Raw genomic sequence first — 21,427 nt, 5'->3', positions numbered from 1 at the left:
TTATTCTACTTCCGGTATAAACAAGCAATATGGCGTCCTCCATAACGCAAGAAATTTTGCAAAACATTGAGTTAAATTTTATTGCTGTTTTAAACAGCTTTGCTTTAGATCTTAATAAAATTAGATCTAAGTCAGGCATTGTACGCAAGAAAACAAGAGACTTGAAGTCAGGCGACATCATTATTCCAGCTGGATGCGTTCAACTTGATAATGATAATCCCTTGCAAGTAGCGGAGGTACTAACTAAACTTAACTTACTTAACTGTCTTAACTTAACTCTTAACTTACTTAACTTACTTTTAATTTTAGAACGTAACTAACTAATCAACTATTATCAAGAGTCTAGAATAGAGTTTGTAGAGTAGAGAAGTCTAGACTTAGTCTTAGGTCTTAGAGTGACTTAGACTTAGAAGTTAGAGTGACTTAGAGTCACTTAGACTAGTTAGACCTAGTACATCTATTAAATCTATATCTAGTACTAATTATTCAGACACTCAGTACTAGAATGACTAGATGATCACTAGATCTAATTCTAGATATCAATAATGTCAATTTCAATCATATCATATATAATATATATGGGCATTAATAATGGCATTATTATAAATTCATTATACATATTATAATGATTTATTTATAATATATATAATATAATATAATATATTAATAAATTAATTTATAGATCTAATTAAATTATTAATATAACAATATGTTATTTAAATTTAGTACCAGGCTTACCAGGTGACCAAGCCTCGCTCTTTTGATAATTTTTCGAGGAAATATAGAATCTATTTGTACTTATTTAGGATCGGGTAAACTGGTAAAGGCTCCCAATTCGAAAAAGTTGCTTTCATGTTCTTTTAGTTCTAAATGACAATGTACATGGCGATTAGAAAAGAGAAGAAGTCACCATACAGAACACGCATAGGACGTAATGATCTTTTTTTGGTATACCCTTTTGTTTTAAAGTAGGCCTAACGTCTGTTGCCTATTTCATAAGATAAGATACAGTCTAGAAAACCCCAGCTCATGTCGAGTCTTTTTCTTTGCCTAAAAGTATTGGGCTATTATTAGGTTGGAAGAATGTCTTTGCATTGTACGTAACGTCTCAAATGGTTACGTGCAGGCATTAATATTGCATTAATAATGCAATTGCCATACATTGGCAAATTCAATTTAAATTTTTCTCTTCCATAATTCCATAATAAATCAATCTACAATAAGATGGTGCGCAAATGTTTAATAAGCCCTATTGATTCATTAAAAGTTGTTCTTGTTTGAAAACAAATGTTTTAGTGTATTTAAATATACCTTGAAATTTTAAAGAAAATCGTTAGAGCTGTTTTTGAAATAAAATTTATATATATATAAATATATAATACATACATACAAGAATCACTCGCTTAGGAGTATAGGATAATAAGTACAAGAAAACAAGATAGTTATGTCACAGTCATGTAGGTTAGGTATATATAATGTAGATAAGATTATCATTAGTGTCAATATCTTCTAGATCTAATTCTAGAACCATAATTCTCTAGAACTTCTAGATGAGATCTAGACTTCTGACTAGATAAGATCATGCTTTTTGATAATGATCAATCAAAGTCAATGATCAATCATCATTATCATCTAGATAAATTAGATTGTCATACACTGTAAATTAATAATTATAATAGAATTCATAAGATCTAGATCTATGGATTCTAGTCAAGATCTATATTAGAATCTAGAATCTGAATTTGTCTAAATCATACTTTACTTCATTTCTCAGATCTAGATCTAGGACTAGAATCTAGCTAGATCAATCATCTAGAGCTAGTCTAATGGATTTAAATTTAATATTACTAGTTTTATACAACATAAGTGACATTAGCACTTTATCATTTCATTGTCTCATATTTACTTTAGTTATCCGTATACCTCATATAGCCAGTAAAACGGTGTAGTTAAAAATGTTGAATACACATGATGACTCCTTAGTTTAACTGTTAATTTATTTAATCGTATGAGTAATTCTCCAGTATTTCAATGTATTGTAGAGAAATCATTTACTAAAATTATGCTATGATTAAGTTACAAGATCTTTTCCCCCTTCAGACTTTGCAATATAATGAGCAATTGATGCAAAGCATATTATCTGCTTCTATGGCCTACTGTAATCAAGGGTGTCATGTGACAAGGTTAATGACCAACTGCTTTTGCTTCCCAAATGAGTATGTCTGGTCCACATTAAAGTTATGTACACTAAGGGGTGTCCTAAAATTCCTGAATTTCAAAATCCCATTCTTCACCTAAATTAAAAACTTTATTAAGGGGTTTGAAGACCAATTGCTTTACCACCTGACCACCTTGCCAGTAAATCTATCAAATAATGAATTGTTTTATTTTTCTTCTACAGATACGTGAAACATTAATATCCATGCTTGCTTTTGACAAAAATTGTATTCAAAATGCCAAATTTGATGAGTTTAGCTTCTTAGCTATTTATTTAGACAGAAGTAAGATTTTTAAAACAGTCTTCAGTGAGGTGAGAGAACACATTTTTTTTTTGTTGTTGATATTTTAAGCTTTTATTTGTGCTATTATAAAGCAAACAAATAAAATTAATATTTTAACAGATAAAACATAAAGAAAAACGTTTGTAAAAAAGTTTTTTTTTTTTTTTTTTTTATTGTTCCATTCAGAAGTTCTTTACCTAAGATAACTATATGTAAATTGACTTGAAATTTACAATCTATATTTTAAATAAGCATTGGCAAATTTGATTTCAAGTAAGTTTTAGAAAAGAAACTTTCTTGAATTTCACACAGAAATGATTTCCACAATATACAAGGACAGATTATTTATTAATATTAATTGTGATATAAATATTGAGTAATTAATAACTTCACATTAACTTAGTCATTTATAATTTGTTTTTTAAATGAACTTTCCTAATTATAAGAGGCTATTTTACAATTTCAAAATATATGGGTTTTAACTTTGATTTTTTTATTTGAGATTTTTATGTCATAAGGTTGGCTGTCAAGGATCAGCTTATGGATTTCAAACACCATCTGGAAGAAATATTTTACTTCACGCACCAAATAAGCTAAAGGGCTGTTCTATGTTTTTGAGTGATCTTCGCCTCCTTGTGGTTCAGAGCCATGTTATACGACTGTTGGAAGCCAACGGGTGAGATGTTTAAGGTGAAATATAGTCACCCTTCATTTTTCTCTTCTTTTTGTCTGCTTACACACTATATATTTTAAAAAAAATATATTTTTTATTCTGTGATTATTCTTATTCCCTTGATTAAAAAAAAGGATAATCTGTGATTATAATATCTTGTTTTTATATTTATTTTAATTTGAGTAACTGCTAGATTTAAGCTCACAGTGAAGCAGATAAAATTCTGATTTTGATTTACAAAAGCCAAAACTTTTAACAGCAATTTTAATTATACAAGTGTTAAAGTTTGTGTTCCTATGCATTAAGGAATGCTTACAACCTTTAGCTCTGCTATATATTTATATAGAATACATGTTACATGTTCCAACCACATAATATACATCTGATCTCTTTTGAAGGAATGTCTGTAATTTTTAACGTTAGGTGCTCGTGTGTTTATGCTTTGTTTTACTTTTATTTAACTGACTTTTTGGTTTGCACATAGTGATCTGATTTTTTTTTAGGTTCTAACTAGCACTCAGTTTGATCTTTTTAACTTACAACACATATATAGAATATAGATATAATTATTTCTATGGTTACATTATCTGAACTGATTTGTGAAAAGATAGTAATCAATAAGTTTTTATGTGGATTATGAAAAGGGCCTGTTCGTTCATTTAATTTTTGTATTTCTAAATATTATTTTATTATTATTGTATATTTATACAGCATGCCGTTCATGCATGCTCTGGTCCAATCTCTTTAGTAGAAATGGGGGGGGTATTTTGTAGAAGTTAAAGTGCTGCCTCAGGAGCTTAGTAATCACAACTCAGCTCCAATAAAACCTGTAAAAATAATTCCTACTCTACGTCCATTTTTCAAACCTATGTCCCCTCAGTTAGCTTAGCAGTTTTATGTCACTTGTCCACCAATCCCAATGTTGTATTATTTCTGACAGTATTTTTAATTTGTTCAAAGCTTATATCAACTCACTCTGGCTGCATGCATTCATGCCAGCCTGTCTGTGTGTTTGGTAAAAAGGCTGTACATGTTAATTCTGTCTCCCACATCGAATCTTGGATTAAGCTGAAATTTTGCACAATTAACAGAAGTGGTGGTATAAGCTGATTTAATCCCCTTTATAGGTTGTAGTCTGAGTCTTACTGAACACAATATGAAAAATAGGACGAGACTATAAAAACAATAGGATAGTATAAGGATAAGTATAATAGATAAGTGTTCATAAGCTCTTCAATAGCAGAGTGGTTACTGTGTTGGCCTGAGAAGGCTTGAGCCATGAGTTTGAATACAACTTTTTATGTAAGTCTAGATCTATTACAAATTCAATTACATGACGGAGCCAAACTAATTGATACAAGTATGCTAAAAAAAAAGCTTTTTTTTTTGTAAAGTATTTTTGATGTTTTTCTTGTTAAAAAATGTCCCGACACTACAATATATTTACTTATTTTCTCCTGGCTAAAATTGTGCTGTGTTTTCTTCAGCTATACAGTCCTACACAAAAATAAAGTGGAAGAAATTAGCAGAGACTTAGATATTACAGAGTTGCTTGATAGTACTGATGACAGTTCACCAGCAGCCACCACTGAAATCAACAGTAAGCCTCCCAGCTCATCACAATTTATGGATTCATTAAAAAAATTGAGCTTGGACCCCGATGAGTCAAAGCGTCTGGCTATTGAACCAGAAGATGCATCTGTTTCCACTGATGATTGTCAGGCAAATGCCACAGATCAACATGAAGCATCATCTAAAAATTTGATGCTGAACTTGAAGCGGATTATCTACGACAAAGATTTGCGGGTAGGGAAAGATGGATATAGCAAAAATATCAACAAAGTAAAAAGTAAGTATATATCAGTAATTATTTTATTAAGATGACTCAAATGTTTCCCCTGAATTGATCAAGCATAGTGTCAATGATATTTGGCTTGAGAATAAGAGTGATAGATTTCTTATTTCTAATATTTTTTTGAGAAATAATGTCTGAATTGGAAATGTTTTAGTTAATGTGGTTCTAATAGTGGCATTGAACCAACAATCAAAAATGGGTTAGCCAAAAAAAAATAATTGTTTAATGTGCATGCTAAAGACCTTAAAGTCACCAACTCCAAGACATTTAGGAATATTTCATTATTGCTATTGTTTGAAAAAATTATATCCATGAAGTGTTTATGTGTTAGTATTTTTAACTAATTTAATCTTTTATGACAAGAGTAAGAAGGGCAGAGAGTTAAAACATAATTCTATCAGTTATTTTAATTTATTTGCTCAATGTATTTGTTTGTTAAACTCAGTTTTTGAAGATGGAACTCCTACTCCTCTTTTAAAAGATGCTTTGATTGAAAGTGAAGCCGTAACAAGTTTAACACATGGACAAGTAAATATGTATTTTTGTTGTTTGTTTTCTATTTATGTTAACTAAATATGATTAAGTTTTTTTCTATTTCCTGATTTTAAGTGAACTAAATATGAGTAAGTTTTTTTCTATTTCCTGATTTTAAGTGAACTAAATATGACTAAGTCATGTTTGAATGCTTATCTGCACAACATGGTGAAATTTAAAATCCTAAAGGATGCTGGAGTTTTAAATTCAAGATTTTAGGACATCTTAGCACACCCAGAGCTACTGTTATTATAATTTTTTGTATTGCATATCATCATGGATGGCTGCCTGGTCGTGTGTTTGCGCGCTGGACTGTCATTTGAATTTATCAATGGTCCCAGGTTCAAACCCTGCCCGCTCCCATCCTCTGCCGTTCTGCGTTAGGTTTGGACTAGGAAGTAAACTATCTTCAACTCTTAAGGAACATCCGTAATATGTAAAACCTTTTACAAAAACATCATGATACTTAATATTTCCAGTGTACCCTGATCCGCTCCCTTTTTCTCTTGAAAGGTTGGTGTGTCGCCTTTGGGTACACTTAATTACTAAGCCTGCATCAAGAATTGGCTCATTAGGCTGCTAAGTATGAGACTCAGTCCTATGTCCCCACCCCATTGCCTAATATTTGTTTGGGGATACTGAAGACAGTTGGTCATTGTGTTGATTAACTTACTTACTTAGACTTACTTACTTGCATAGATCTATTAGATCCTCCTGCACCATTCAGATCTGTCACTGGCAATGTCTGAAGCCTCTTTCCACCAAGTGTCCACTGCTCTGAGGTCCTCCATGAAAGTGTGGTGCCAAGTTCTACCCAGACATCCCTGTTTGCGCTTTGCATATGTTGGCCTCTATGTCATCTCTTGATCAGCTTGATCATTGTACAAAAAAAATTGTACCAATCTCTTATGTTAAGTAAGAGTTATTCTTGTAAACTTTTTCAAATTAATCTATGGAGAACCTCATCTCATCTCTGCCTGTGGCCCAATTTGCGGCAAAAGTCACCAACCAGCTTCCTCTCTGCATCTTGATTCTGGACGAGTCTGTCCACCTGTCTTCATGTCTTGCCCATCTGCTTGGCATCCATGTTCCAATATGGTGACAGTCCTGTTGGAGATGATGTTGATTAGCTGTTTGCTGTTTCAGTGCCCAGTGTAGTTTTTCAACAGGTTAGAGTAGCAAACCCTATGTCCAACCCTCTTCATTTTTCATCTGGGCTTGGGACCATCTTTAAGCTAAGTTATGGAGTATTATAAGATTGTTCATATCAACATTTCAAATTATTGTTTTGGTGAAAAGTTGAAATTATAGTATGCGTTTTGATGTAGTTTTTTTATTTTTTACTTTTTCTGTCTCAAGATAACCTGCGGATGTCTGCATATTGTGCCTCAAAGTCAGTCCTACAGACAGCAACAGATTCGTTTGATTAGATTAGTACTTCTTGATCAAAGTTTTTCAGAGGTTAATATTTCATATAGCCATGAAGTATCTTGTATGTTTGTGTAGCTAGTTAATAGTGTATTAATTTCATCATGGAAAGGCATCTCTAATTGCATTAAGGCCAAAATAGCACGTACAATTACAGAACAAGATGTTTTGTTGTTATTTCTAAGCAAGCATTCAGTTACAATGTTTTATATTATTTAGAATTATTATTTTTTTCAATTGGGCCTTTGTAACTGATAGGTAAATTTTGAGAAACTCTACATCACAGGCAAATATTGTTTGTTTCAGTAGCATTTTTATTAGAAACTCACACAAAATAACTTTGTAACTTCCTTGGAAATTGTTTACTTTTTTTAGTTACTTTTTTTCCAATACCAGTACATCAAAAAATGCATGACTATAATTTTTTTTTCCTTCTAGAGTCAGATTGTTGTTGGGTCTGTCATTCAGAAAGGAAAGACTGTGCCAGACTCTGCTCAAAGTTTCTACAGAGCACGCTACCAGCAAATGAAGGAAGCATCAGAGATGAGATATGGTCCTGATATTGATGGTATGTGATTATTGAATACTATTTCATTTTGATGGGCCTGGTGGTGGAGTGGTTAAGCACTTGGCTTCCGAACCCTGGGTCCTAGGCTCGAATCTCGTTGAAGAGTGGGATTTTGAATTTCGGGTTTTTTCATCTTGAACTTTTTCTGTAAATCTCATTGAGTTACATCACTTGAGAGTTGACTAATTAGATTTTTTTTTCATTAAAAACAAATTATTATTCTGTGAAGCTTTAAGTACTAAAAAAACATTGAAATCAGCTAGTTTATTTATTTTCATTGTTTTGTCCAGCCTCAGAGATTGTGAGACGAGTCAATTTGTTAACCAGCGCAAGTATCAAAGTTGATCTGCTGGGAAATGATTCTCATAATGAAGTAAGTGTAAGGATGTATTAGAGGTCACTCTGAAACTGTCGGTGTTGGTCAAATGAAGTTCTTGTCAGTGTTGGTCAAATGAAGTTCTTGTTAGTGCTGGTCAAATGAAGTTCTTGTCAGTGTTGGTCAAATGAAGTTCTTGTCAGTGTTGGTCAAATGAAGTTCTCGTCAGTGTTGGTCAAATTAAGTTTTCATCAGTGTTGGTCAAATGAAGTTCTTGTCAGTGTTGGTCAAATGAAGTTCTTGTCAGTGTTGGTCAAATGAAGTTCTTGTCAGTGTTGGTCAAATGAAATTCTTGTTAGTGCTGGTCAAATGAAGTTCTTGTTAGTGCTGGTCAAATGAAGTTCTTGTTAGTGCTGGTCAAATGAAGTTCTTGTCAGTGTTGGTCAAATGAAGTTTTTGTCAGTGTTGGTCAAATGAAGTTCTTGTCAGTGTTGGTCAAATGAAATTCTTGTCAGTGTTGGTCAAATGAAGTTCTTGTCAGTGTTGGTCAAATGAAGTTCTCGTCAGTGTTGGTCAAATTAAGTTTTTGTCAGTGTTGGTCAAATTAAGTTTTCGTCAGTGTTGGTCAAATTAAGTTTTCGTCAGTGTTGGTCAAATGAAGTTATTGTTAGTGTTGGTCAAATGAAGTTTTTGTCAGTGTTGGTCAAATGAAGTTTTTGTCATTGTTGGTCAAATGAAGTACTTGTCAGTGTTGGTCAAATGAAGTTTTTGTCAGTGTTGGTCAAATGAAGTTTTTGTCAGTGTTGGTCAAATGAAGTACTTGTCAGTGTTTGTCAAATTAAGTTCTTGTCATTGTTGGTCAAAAGAAGTTCTTGTCAGTGTTGGTCAAATGAAGTTATTGTTAGTGTTGGTCAAATGAAATTCTTGTCAGTGTTGGTCAAATGAAGTTTTTGTCAGTGTTGGTCAAATGAAGTTCTTGTCAGTGTTGGTCAAAAGAAGTTCTTGTCAGTGTTGGTCAAATGAAGTTCTCGTCAGTGTTGGTCAAATGAAGTTTTTGTCAGTGTTGGTCAAATGAAGTTTTAGTCAGTGTTGGTCAAATGAAATTCTTGTCAGTGTTGGTCAAATGAAGTTCTTGTCAGTGTTGGTCAAATGAAGTTTTTGTCAGTGTTGGTCTAATGAAGTTCTTGTCAGTGTTGGTCAAATGAAATTCTTGTCAGTGTTGGTCAAATGAAGTTCTTGTCAGTGTTGGTCAAATTAAGTTTTCGTCAGTGTTGGTCAAATTAAGTTTTCGTCAGTGTTGGTCAAATGAAGTTCTCGTCAGTGTTGGTCAAATTAAGTTTTCGTCAGTGTTGGTCAAATTAAGTTTTCGTCAGTGTTGGTCAAATTAAGTTTTCGTCAGTGTTGGTCAAATGAAGTTATTGTTAGTGTTGGTCAAATGAAGTTTTCGTCAGTGTTGGTCAAATGAAGTTTTTGTCATTGTTGGTCAAATGAAGTACTTGTCAGTGTTGGTCAAATGAAGTTTTTGTCAGTGTAGGTCAAATGAAGTTTTTGTCAGTGTTGGTCAAATGAAGTACTTGTCAGTGTTGGTCAAATTAAGTTCTTGTCATTGTTGGTCAAAAGAAGTTCTTGTCAGTGTTGGTCATATGAAGTTATTGTTAGTGTTGGTCAAATTAAATTCTTGTCAGTGTTGGTCAAATGAAGTTTTTGTCAGTGTTGGTCAAATGAAGTTCTCGTCAGTGTTGGTCAAATGAAGTACTTGTCAGTGTTGGTCAAATGAAGTTCTTGTCAGTGTTGGTCAAAAGAAGTTCTTGTCAGTGTTGGTCAAATGAAGTTCTCGTCAGTGTTGGTCAAATGAAGTTTTTGTCAGTGTTGGTCAAATGAAGTTTTAGTCAGTGTTGGTCAAATGAAATTCTTGTCAGTGTTGGTCAAATGAAGTTCTTGTCAGTGTTGGTCAAATGAAGTTTTTGTCAGTGTTGGTCTAATGAAGTTCTTGTCAGTGTTGGTCAAATGAAATTCTTGTCAGTGTTGGTCAAATTAAGTTCTTGTCATTGTTGGTCAAAAGAAGTTCTTGTCAGTGTTGGTCATATGAAGTTATTGTTAGTGTTGGTCAAATTAAATTCTTGTCAGTGTTGGTCAAATGAAGTTTTTGTCAGTGTTGGTCAAAAGAAGTTCTTGTCAGTGTTGGTCATATGAAGTTATTGTTAGTGTTGGTCAAATTAAATTCTTGTCAGTGTTGGTCAAATGAAGTTTTTGTCAGTGTTGGTCAAATGAAGTTCTCGTCAGTGTTGGTCAAATGAAGTTCTCGTCAGTGTTGGTCAAATTAAGTTTTTGTCAGTGTTGGTCAAATGAAGTTCTTGTCAGTCTTGGTCAAATGAAGTTCTCGTCAGTGTTGGTGAAATTAAGTTTTTGTCAGTGTTGGTCAAATGAAGTTCTTGTCAGTGTTGGTCAAATGAAATTCTTGTCAGTGTTGGTCAAATGAAGTTCTTGTCAGTGTTGGTCAAATGAAATTCTTGTCAGTGTTGGTCAAATGAAATTCTTGTCAGTGTTGGTCAAATGAAGTTCTTGTCAGTCTTGGTCAAATGAAGTTCTCGTCAGTGTTGGTCAAATTAAGTTTTTGTCAGTGTTGGTCAAATGAAGTTCTTGTCAGTCTTGGTCAAATGAAGTTCTCGTCAGTGTTGGTCAAATGAAGTTTTTGTCAGTGTTGGTCAAATGAAGTTCTTGTCAGTGTTGGTCAAATGAAATTCTTGTCAGTGTTGGTCAAATTAAGTTTTTGTCAGTGTTGGTCAAATGAAGTTCTTGTGAGTGTTGGTCAAATGAAGTTTTCATCAGTGTTGGTCAAATGAAGTTCTTGTCAGTGTTGGTCAAATGAAATTCTTGTCAGTGTTGGACAAATGAAGTTCTTGTCAGTGTTGGTCAAATGAAGTTCTTGTCAGTGTTGGTCAAATGAAATTCTTGTCAGTGTTGGTCAAATGAAGTTCTTGTCAGTGTTGGTCAAATAAATTTTGTCAGTGTCAGTCAAATGAAGTTCTTGTCAGTGTTGGTCAAATGAAGTTCTTGTCAGTGTTGGTCAAATGAAGTTCTTGTCAGTGTTGGTCAAATGAAATTCTTGTCAGTGTTGGTCAAATGAAGTTCTTGTCAGTGTTGGTCAAATGAATTCTCGTCAGTGTTGGTCAAATTAAGTTTTTGTCAGTGTTGGTCAAATGAAGTTCTTGTCAGTGTTGGTCAAATGAAGTTCTTGTCAGTGTTGGTCAAATGAAGTTCTTGTCAGTGTTGGTCAAATGAAATTCTTGTCAGTGTTGGTTAAATGAAATTCTTGTCAGTGTTGGTCAAATGAAGTTCTTGTCAGTGTTGGTCAAATGAAATTCTTGTCAGTGTTGGTCAAATGAAATTCTTGTCAGTGTTGGTCAAATGAAGTTCTTGTCAGTCTTGGTCAAATGAAGCTCTCGTCAGTTTTGGTCAAATTAAGTTTTTGTCAGTGTTGGTCAAATGAAGTTCTTGTCAGTCTTGGTCAAATGAACTTCTCGTCAGTGTTGGTGAAATTAAGTTTTTGTCAGTGTTGGTCAAATGAAGTTCTTGTCAGTGTTGGTCAAATGAAATTCTTGTCAGTGTTGGTCAAATGAAGTTCTTGTCAGTGTTGGTCAAATGAAATTCTTGTCAGTGTTGGTCAAATGAAATTCTTGTCAGTGTTGGTCAAATGAAGTTCTTGTCAGTCTTGGTCAAATGAAGTTCTCGTCAGTGTTGGTCAAATTAAGTTTTTGTCAGTGTTGGTCAAATGAAGTTCTTGTCAGTCTTGGTCAAATGAAGTTCTCGTCAGTGTTGGTCAAATGAAGTTTTTGTCAGTGTTGGTCAAATGAAGTTCTTGTCAGTGTTGGTCAAATGAAATTCTTGTCAGTGTTGGTCAAATTTAGTTTTTGTCAGTGTTGGTCAAATGAAGTTCTTGTGAGTGTTGGTCAAATGAAGTTTTCATCAGTGTTGGTCAAATGAAGTTCTTGTCAGTGTTGGTCAAATGAAATTCTTGTCAGTGTTGGACAAATGAAGTTCTTGTCAGTGTTGGTCAAATGAAGTTCTTTTCAGTGTTGGTCAAATGAAATTCTTGTCAGTGTTGGTCAAATGAAGTTCTTGTCAGTGTTGGTCAAATAAATTTTGTCAGTGTCAGTCAAATGAAGTTCTTGTCAGTGTTGGTCAAATGAAGTTCTTGTCAGTGTTGGTCAAATGAAGTTCTTGTCAGTGTTGGTCAAATGAAGTTTTTGTCAGTGTTGGCCAAATGAAGTTCTATGTTCTATTTCTTCTTCTACCCCCTTAGCTTCATCTAGAGGTTGCTGAAACTGACAGACCAGCAGAGAGCAGGCTTGGTTCGTTCATTCTCTACAACACGGCCAGAGTGGCAGCTCTATTGAATCAGTTTAATGAAAAAGTCAGTAAAGGTAAACAGCATGATCTCACATCCAGGTAGAGAGACTGGTCATTTTATTTGCAGGTTTTGAAAACATCTCTGTCCACACATCTCTGTTGAGTGCCAGTCGTATGCTAGGTACAGTCTTATGCTAGGTACAGTCTGTGTATTAGATGTTGTTCTGTTCATTGTGAGCCATCAGCAGGGCCGGTCCTAACAATTGCGGGGCCCTATGCGAAACTGATTGCGCGGAGCATAGTCTGGGTGGGAATAAGGATAATAAGTGAAAATTAAGATTTCGGATTAGAAAATAAATTCGACTTTGCATTTTATTCATTCTTTACTAAGTACAAAATTGCAATCAAGTTAACTTTACTTTACGAAACTTGCAACATATGGCATATTTATATGCCAGTGACTATGAAAGAAAATAAGATATTGGAACTTCCGGTTAAGGGGAAAATTCGTCCGATTATTACAGGAAAGCTGACAATGCCTTTTTTTTTTATCTCGCATAGGATTGGCATTTTCCGTAATGAATGACACCCACAAATGACAATTTTGTCTATTTTTCAGGAGATTTTAATAAATGCAGTCCATTTCCAGGAATTTTTCGTATATATTTTTCAATTAATAATTACACATAGAATTAGGGCGGGGCCCATGAAAGCGCTGGGCCCACGGCGACCGCATAGGTTGCACTGCATTTTCCACTTCTCAAGATATTTAAGGCTCATGACTTTGGGTCAACTGTTGTTGTTTTTAAATATGGACATAAATTAATTATATGGAAAAATAAAATGTTTGGCAACTCTTGTTTATCTGTGCTAGTTTTTTTCAACAGGTTTTTATCCCCCATTACCACCAGTGGATGAAGTGAATTTTGCTTTATTGAGAGAAGAGGTTAGATGCTTGTTTTATTCTATTATTTGCTGGGATGGGGTACTTTGTATTTTGCTTGTGATTGTAAAATCTTTTCATAGTCCATGAACCCCCAGATGTCAGGGGTTTTATTTATATATATGCTGCTTGTCTCTTGTGTTGTTGTGTTTCTTGACTTGGTTCCTGTGGCTCACTAGGGGTTTCTTGAATATTAAATAATACTTGCTTGATACTTTCTTGGTTACTCAATTTATAATTCATCAATACTTGCTTAAATCAAATAGGAACACTTAATATACATCAACTCTAACTCCTTATATTCATGAATATCGATAATACTTTAATACTTAATAAAGCACACAATTATATCACTCTTATGAAATAGTAATACACAGAACACCAGTGCATCAACTTATAAATATTTAAATGCATAAATACCAGTCCAGGAAGTAAATGTCCAACCTTCCTGGACTGGGAGCAAGACCTTACTGACTTTGATAACACAATAACTTCCGTGTGTAACAGTCACACTCGTGTGTAGAGGTCAACCAGTGAACAAAAAAAATTGCAGGCTCTGGCTAGTTCAATGACTTCCAGGTGATGAAAAAATAGGACGGGCCCTCAGATGTCAATAATAATACTGTATTAATAGTACACTGGTTAATACACTGGTGTTAAATAATACAGATTATCTTAAATCCACTCAAATATGTCAAGGTAGTATCTTGTTTGGCTGCCCGGACGAAGCCTCCAGATGTCAGGGTTTCTATTTATATATATATTCCTTCTTTTCTTAGGATTCATTTGTAATCAGACATGTATGTTTCTTGACACTCTTTATAGTATCCATTACATTCATCTTTCACCCAAAAACCAGTTACAAATAAATTGTTTATCCTATAAAGACAATAAAAAAAAATCAAGTGGAAACACGACATTATGTTTAATAATTTTTTTTTTTTTTAATTACAATGTTGTTTTTTATTTTCATTTGTTCTTGTATACATCTTAAATACATTTTATATAAATTTATTTATTTATTTTTAATAATGTATAGTTTTAAAAAAAACTCTAGTATATATAGTAGTAAATAATCTTGAGTCCTACAGTCTTTAATATATTTTCTTACAGGAAGATTGGGAACTTGTATTTCTATTTATAGCAGAGTTTCCCACCATTGTAAAACAGACTGTTGAAGTTGTGTTCCCTAAGGATGGCAAATATTTAGCCAAAATACACACCCACAAAGTAAGTATTAGCTATCTCATTTTCAGATTTTCATAATGACATCAACAGAGTTGCCTACAAGTATGCATCTTGCGTATTTTATACACTAATGGACACGAAAATACAATAGGCGTGCACGGTTTATCATCTGAAAATACGCATTTCCCCATCAATAGATCAGTGCGTTAATGACTGGAAATGGACTATTCTTATTAGATCTACCACGAGATAGTATCACTTTATTTTTTCTCACGCGCTGACACGCGAAGATTTAAATGTTTACTAGATATTACTGATCTAAATAAAGCATACGTTTTCAAACTCAATGGGAATTAATTGATTTGTTCTAATTCATCTAGACTGGATCTAAAACTAGAGATATTTTACGATGTCAGGCACCTATACTATAATGTATGTAAATTGTTAGACACCTAGTTTAGTGTAGATTAGTGTAGACTTGTAGATCAGTTATTGCTAGGCTCTCAAATGGCTAACATCATTGTTAGTGACGGACTCGTCTGTGGCCCATTCCGTATTAAAGAATTGTTTATATTTTCATCTGGGGTGAACTTGGTCATTGAGCCTTTGATCCTGTTTGTTACCTTTTCATTATTTGCAACGTGATGTTCATGTTTGGACTCGCATCTGTAATACACATTACAAGGTACGCACCCACCTAGAATTATCAAGGTATTTAGAAATACTTCAAGTACATTTAATTACACATGCATCCCTTACAAAATCTAGATTTAGAATTATAATCTAAATAGTAGATCTAAGTAGATCTAGATTATTCCAAGTCTACATTAAGATCTAGATGTGACCAGGTGTGTTAGTGTACTAGACTTAGATTTAGAACTAATCTAGATCAAAGTACATCTAATTATAGATTTGACTATTTATTATGTCTAGTAGCTCAAGATCTAGATCTACTCAAAAGCAGCTATTTCTGCCATTTTATAAAGAGATTTATTGATCTTTTTTCTTATCCTGTATGAAATCTAAAAAAGGGACAAACTTGGCTGTTCTAACATTGTATAAGTCTAGATCAAGTATTTCACATTCATGATAGATCCTACAATTCTATGGGATTGTTAAAATAACTTTAAAATAGCCCTATGCCTGCAAATCAAGATCTATTCTAGATCTAGATGCATTTTTTTTTTTTTTTATTTGTAAACCACCAAATTCAGGAGAGAGTTCTTTTGAGATGGAAGTAAGAAGGGTTGAGGTTTTAATAGAAGAATCATTGCTTGAGTTTAATCTCTCTCTTAGCTTGATGAAGGGAATCTAACTGATGCAGAACGTATCTTCTGTGGCAGATTTAAAACTACTGTTATAGTGACTAGCGACCAGTAGGTACCATCACTTATGAAGGCCTTATTTAAATTCAAATAATGAAATAAGGTCAAGTCTGTTTGTTTTCTAAAACAACTTCAAGCATCAAAAACCAGAATAAATAGCTTTATCTTACAATAGCTATTCAGCAGACTCAATAACTTTGCTTTTATATTAGAAACAAGTTCCATGACTAATTAGGAACAGCTATTCAGCAGACTCAATAAGTTAGCTTTTATATTAGAAACTAGTTCCATGACTAATTAGGATTATTTGCCTGGAAAAAATCTTTAAAATGTTTGTTATTAGTGATTTTAGATGTTGACAAACTCTGCAAATAATGGTCTGAAAGAAGAAAATCTGATTTCTTTCAAAATGAGATAAAATATTTCCAGTGTCTGGATACCTTGTAAAGAAATTGCCTATAAACAAATTTACTTTTATAGAATTAGATGTCACTGATCCAGCTAAGCGAAGCATTACATCTGGTTTAGGTCTAATTTCACTTGTAACAAAATTCCCAATCTTTTGAATGAATTTTCTGTTGCCGCTATTATGGAATATGGAATACACTTGAGACATTATTTTGACAAAATATTTGCCTTATAAAACTATATGCTGTCTTAACTTTAGGATGTCTCCATTTCCTGTATGTCACATGCTTGAAAGAGTTTTAGTCTTTCCTAAGTATATTTCTTTATGTTTAGGAAAATACACATTTGCCCCTCAAAATACACATTTACAGGTCTGGGAATACACATTTCCATTTTGGCATGTAGGCATCTCTGCATCAAAGACAAAAACATAATGGACATCCACTCACCAGCTTTGTCTTTAAACTTGGCTCTTTCTGAAGAATCTCCAAGGTTTTTTGAGGAACTTAGGATTTTTGACTCTTTAGAAGAAAGAAGTAGCTCACATGCTTTTTTTTTTTTTTTTTGTGTCTTGTTTTTTTTTTTTTTTTGGACGAAGCTCTCATTTTTACACAAGCACTATTTATTTGCATCCATCTCTTCCGAGACTGAAGGATCCATATATTTTTTTCTTTTTTCACTGCTTTCTTTCTATCGTAATTCAAACTGCTTTAGCCTAGTGCAAACAGGTAATACCAAAAGTTATAAAGATACCCTTTTGAGATTATAATGTAAAGATCATCTATTTCTATGGCTGATGTTTGATATGGGTGTCATGTGACCAGCTTAGCAACAAAACACCTTTACTTCCCCAGTGTAAGTCACTGTTCAGGTACCCTTACCAGGCATCCTGAAAATCCAGAATCAATCCCAGTCTTCACCAGGCTTCAAACTCAAGATATCTGAGTGCGGAAGCCAAGCGCTTCACCACTCCGCCACATTGCCCCCTAAAGGTTTGCAAAAAAAAAAAATAGTTGGATGATGGTTTTGCTGACACATTGTTTACTTATGTTTTTCTTTTTTAGAATTTTTTAAGGTTTCTTTTAATAAATATTGCATTTAGATAATAAAAATTGACAAATTGGTAATAGGGTTTGTTGCTGAACATAAAAATTATGTGTCAGACACGAATAGCCCAATTTTCAGTAAAAGAAACTACAAAAGTCATTTCTCTATAGAAGAAGTTACGAAGGCTATATAAAATACAACCACAGACCTATATATACTACAATAAATATAGGTTTTTGATTGCTAGTTACGATTTATTTAGGTAGGTGCTGTTTTACTATTACATACCAAGTATTAGAGTTTAAAAAAACCCAGGTTTGTTTCTTGTGCAACGCTATTAGCTAACACCGCATATCATCTCTCCATTAGTATATTTAGATCTATAATATAATTCTAGTCTAGATCTATATATAAAAATAGAATAGATCTAATAATAGTATAGATTCTATCTTGAGACTAGATTGCCGAATCTAGCCTATGCTATGCCTATAGTCAGTTTTTATTAGAAAAAAGTCTAGATATTAATAAAGACTAAAGTTTTTTAATTATTAGATTATTAGATATAGACATAAGACATAGATCTAATAATAATGTAATACCTTTTCTATACTCTATACTTAATCTACTAAACTAGAGATCTATCTATAATCTAGTCAATCTAGATCTATAGGCCTACAATATTCATTATAATACTTCTACTTATAATGACTTATAAATTATTTAATAAATGAGAAGGCTGACACACTCGCCAAGAGTGGGAGAACAAACTCACAAGTAAACTCTGCTCTCTATCCAGAAGAAATGAAGAAATTAATTGTAGATAAAATAAATGAGAAATGGACGAGCTCCCATCCAAATCACAAGAAAGATGATGCTTACTATAAGCTATCCCGACAAGACCAACGTCTAATCTTTCGACTCAGGACCGGACACAACAGAATGCGACAACACATGTTCCGGAAGCTCAAAATTGGAACCAGTCAAATCTGCCCATGTGGAGTATCACCAGAAAATGCCGACCACGTCCTCCAAAACTGCTCTCTCTACCAAGAGGCCCGTATAAGACATTGGCCCCAAATCACCCCAATAGAAAGAAAACTATATGGAGAGCTCCCTGATTTGGAAACCACTGCGCAGTTCATCTCATGTATTGGTCTAGTCATATGAACACTCCAACATAACAATGAGAACGATGAAGAAGAAGAAGAATTTAATAAGTTAGTACTTAGACTTAGATCTATTATAGTTTATTAATAGATTTCCTTTTCAATGCCTAGACCGAATAATAAAATTACGAATGATGTCTATAATGACTGATTTTTTTTTATATAATAATAGGCCTACTAAATCTAGATCTAGACTCTACTTAAATTTAGTCTAAAATAATGACTGTCAAAGACTCTAGATGATTGAGAAGTTCACATAGAGGTGTTTTTAATAATACGGCATGTCGGCTGAAAGTATATAAAGTGCTTTTTTTTTTTGTAAAAATAAAAAAGATGCTCCGGCACTCAGTGATAGATTGCCTAACTTTCAACTAATAATAAATTAACAATTAACGTTGAATTACAAGAAAAGTAATCATTTTTCCCGACATTGAAAAAAGGTGCCGGTACCCTGTACCGGTGCGTGCCGTCACAAAAATATATTTATATCTCAATCTTCTTTCATTTATTTTTTTTGCGGGGTTATTGCTACTTAATACATTGATACCAGATCGATTTAAATAGGGCCTAAGTATACAAGCAGGATTTCGAGCATTGGATAAATTTATTTTTTAAGTACAAAGTTTTATGGAAGAGGCAATATATTAGTTGTTTGAAGTTTGTAACTTCTTAAATTCAGGCTAAAAATATCGAAGCCTACATTTTTACACTCATTTCTAAACAATTAGAAGAGATGGACTGACTCATAGTGTAGCTTGTGTACATCTGCAAAAACACAAACTCAGTTAGACTTTCAAAACTATTAAAAGAAAAACTTAGTGATTATTTTTACTGCATAATTCTATTATTATTCCTTTTTAGAATTAGGATATAAAAAAAAATTTGCCATATGACTTTATCTAACAGAAAAAAATTAAACTATTTATGCGGTTATTTATAGTTACCTAGTAATATAAAATATATTGAACTAACACGTACATTCATCATAATGCAGCCATGCGATTTTTCATTTATAAACATAGCATTATTTAGGATCAATATTTTACAAAGGCTGCTTGGAGAAATCAGGTATACCCATTAGGAGAAAAACGACCCCTTTACTCAAGAAAAATTTAAGAAACTAGAACAGACACAAAATAAACAGTGACATTCATAACAAAATGATATTCAAAATTGATTAGAGTAACACCTTTTTAAGTAACCATTTAAAGTTTAAAATCACTACAATTTTTTTCAACAATTATTTTGTGTATGAAATTGTGTATTGGAAAATGCCGGGTACATGAAATAAGCTAGTCCTAAAAAAACAACACAGATCTTGGGTAAAATACTCATCAAATAAAGTACTGTAAATGTGTAGTTTCACGCTCTAGTTTCAGGTCTTTTCTTTTTATAGCCTCTATCGGGTTATATCCCAACTACCCGTATTTTTGTGCAGAATTTTATTTTTTTCTCTATCAGGTACACTTAAAATTATAGCATAATAATGTCAGTTTAATTTAAAAAGAGAACTGAAAAATACAAAGATATATAGGGAAAAAAGCGACTTCCGGCCCAATACTTTTTAATCAAAGAAACGAAACGGACTAGTCCAACAAACCCTATTGCAAAAATGTAGGAATATTCTGTGTTATTTATATATAGTCTTTGAGCTGTCAGGATGTCTCTTTCTCTACTGTCAGTCATCTATTATTTTAGCAAACAATTAATGCTCAGTAAAATAAATCTCTTTTATTCTTGTTTTCAGATCACAAAATTTTTGGAATCCTTTTGTAAATGTCTGAGTGCCCATTACAGTAGATATCATATATTGTCTGTGAGTACTATCTGTTCAATTTTTTAATATAGTTTATGTTGTTAAACCACCAAACTCATGTTAAGTCTTTCTATCAATGTCAGACTGACTAATGCAAGTGAGCCACTCTAGACAATTTGTTATCTTTATGCATATTTAAAAATACATATGCAATTATAATTCACCCACATGTGACAGGTCATGTGTAGTCGCTTATTGAACTCTTTATATTGCGTCTTTTCTATTGATGTGTATGTTTCTGTTGTGTTGTCTTAATATAAGAAAAGAGTCCTTGTAATCACTACAAATTTCCATATATACAGCCACATCTCTCAGTAACCAGCATTTATTTCCTTTTTTTAATACCAAACAAAATAATTAATTGGTAAATTTTTTTATTGATATATGTTTTGTTAGGTACAACAAATACATTGTGTAGTTTCAACTTGATCAGCGAATGGGTGTTGGAGAAATAAGGTGTACAAAATTCATACCAGACAGATAGTTTGAGTTGATATAAGCTTTGTAAAAATATTTGTATAAATTAACATCAAAGCCATTGATTGTATTCCAGGGTAATGAGGAGCATCTACTTCCTGTGATGTATGCCAGGTTGTATCTAATGCGGTCAGCCCATAGAGTCTTGTTGAACTGCTTACATCTTCTGGACATTGATGCTTTGTCACAACTTTAATGACATCATTATCTCCCTTCTCTTTAACTGAAAGTCTTTCCCATGTGTAAAATAAAAAATTTTAAAAAGTTTTGTGTATTGGTTTTGGTTGTTTTTTTTTTTTTTTTGTTTTTTTTTTCAATATTTTTGAATAAACATTACACTGATTTATGTAGCATAAATTTAAATTTTGTTTTTAAGCAAATAAGTATATAAGTATTTATGATTCAACTCTTACTGTATATTATTAGATTCTGGAAAGGATAACCTTGTCTTTCTCAAGAAATCATTACTCAGCTGTGTCACACGCTGTAGATGGAGCTGTCTGCTAAGAGAGGGAACTCTAGGTCATTCCTCCTGCTTCCCATTTTCGGATGAAGTTGAAACTTTGCAAAATCATTTATTGTCCCTAACAAAATACGAACAGATGTTAAAAAATACCAATTAATTAAGTAGTGATTAATGGTAATTATTTTTTTTTTTTGTACTGAAAAGGGGAAATGAATTTTTAAAAGTTTGTTCACGTTATTTCTCCCACACCCATTCTCGGGTCAAATTGAAATTTTGTACAATTATTCATTAGCGTAGACAAGACATTAATCCATAAAAAATAGCCACTTTATCAATTAATTTCTGATAATTATTTTGTTTGATATC

At 32.9% G+C, this 21,427-nt stretch overlaps 1 protein-coding gene across 1 annotated transcript; it reads left to right on the top strand.

Annotated features, from left to right (window-relative positions):
• Positions 1 to 20,863, top strand: LOC106061674 (DALR anticodon-binding domain-containing protein 3-like). Its single transcript, XM_056026554.1, has 13 exons — positions 1 to 236; positions 2,402 to 2,530; positions 3,020 to 3,177; positions 4,662 to 5,023; positions 5,475 to 5,557; positions 6,923 to 7,024; positions 7,430 to 7,559; positions 7,850 to 7,932; positions 12,179 to 12,299; positions 13,113 to 13,171; positions 14,282 to 14,398; positions 20,050 to 20,118; positions 20,672 to 20,863. The coding sequence occupies exons 1-13, from the start codon at positions 30 to 32 to the stop codon at positions 20,789 to 20,791; spliced, it is 1,740 nt and encodes a 579-aa protein (XP_055882529.1). The 5' UTR covers positions 1 to 29; the 3' UTR covers positions 20,792 to 20,863.
• The last annotated feature ends 564 nt before the right edge of the window (positions 20,864 to 21,427 follow it).

The sequence above is a fragment of the Biomphalaria glabrata genome, chromosome 4 (genome assembly GCF_947242115.1).
Source record: "Biomphalaria glabrata chromosome 4, xgBioGlab47.1, whole genome shotgun sequence".
Classification (NCBI taxonomy): Eukaryota; Metazoa; Mollusca; class Gastropoda; family Planorbidae; genus Biomphalaria; species Biomphalaria glabrata.
This window is presented reverse-complemented; position numbering and strand designations above follow the sequence as displayed.

Bases quoted from the DNA above. Each gene is read 5' to 3' on its own strand.
- LOC106061674 (XM_056026554.1), top strand. From the start codon at position 30: ATGGCGTCCTCCATAACGCAAGAAATTTTGCAAAACATTGAGTTAAAT. The intron at 13,172-14,281 runs GTTAGATGCTTG...ATTTTCTTACAG, and splicing joins TTGCTTTATTGAGAGAAGAG to GAAGATTGGGAACTTGTATT. The intron at 20,119-20,671 runs GTGAGTACTATC...ATTGTATTCCAG, and splicing joins GTAGATATCATATATTGTCT to GGTAATGAGGAGCATCTACT.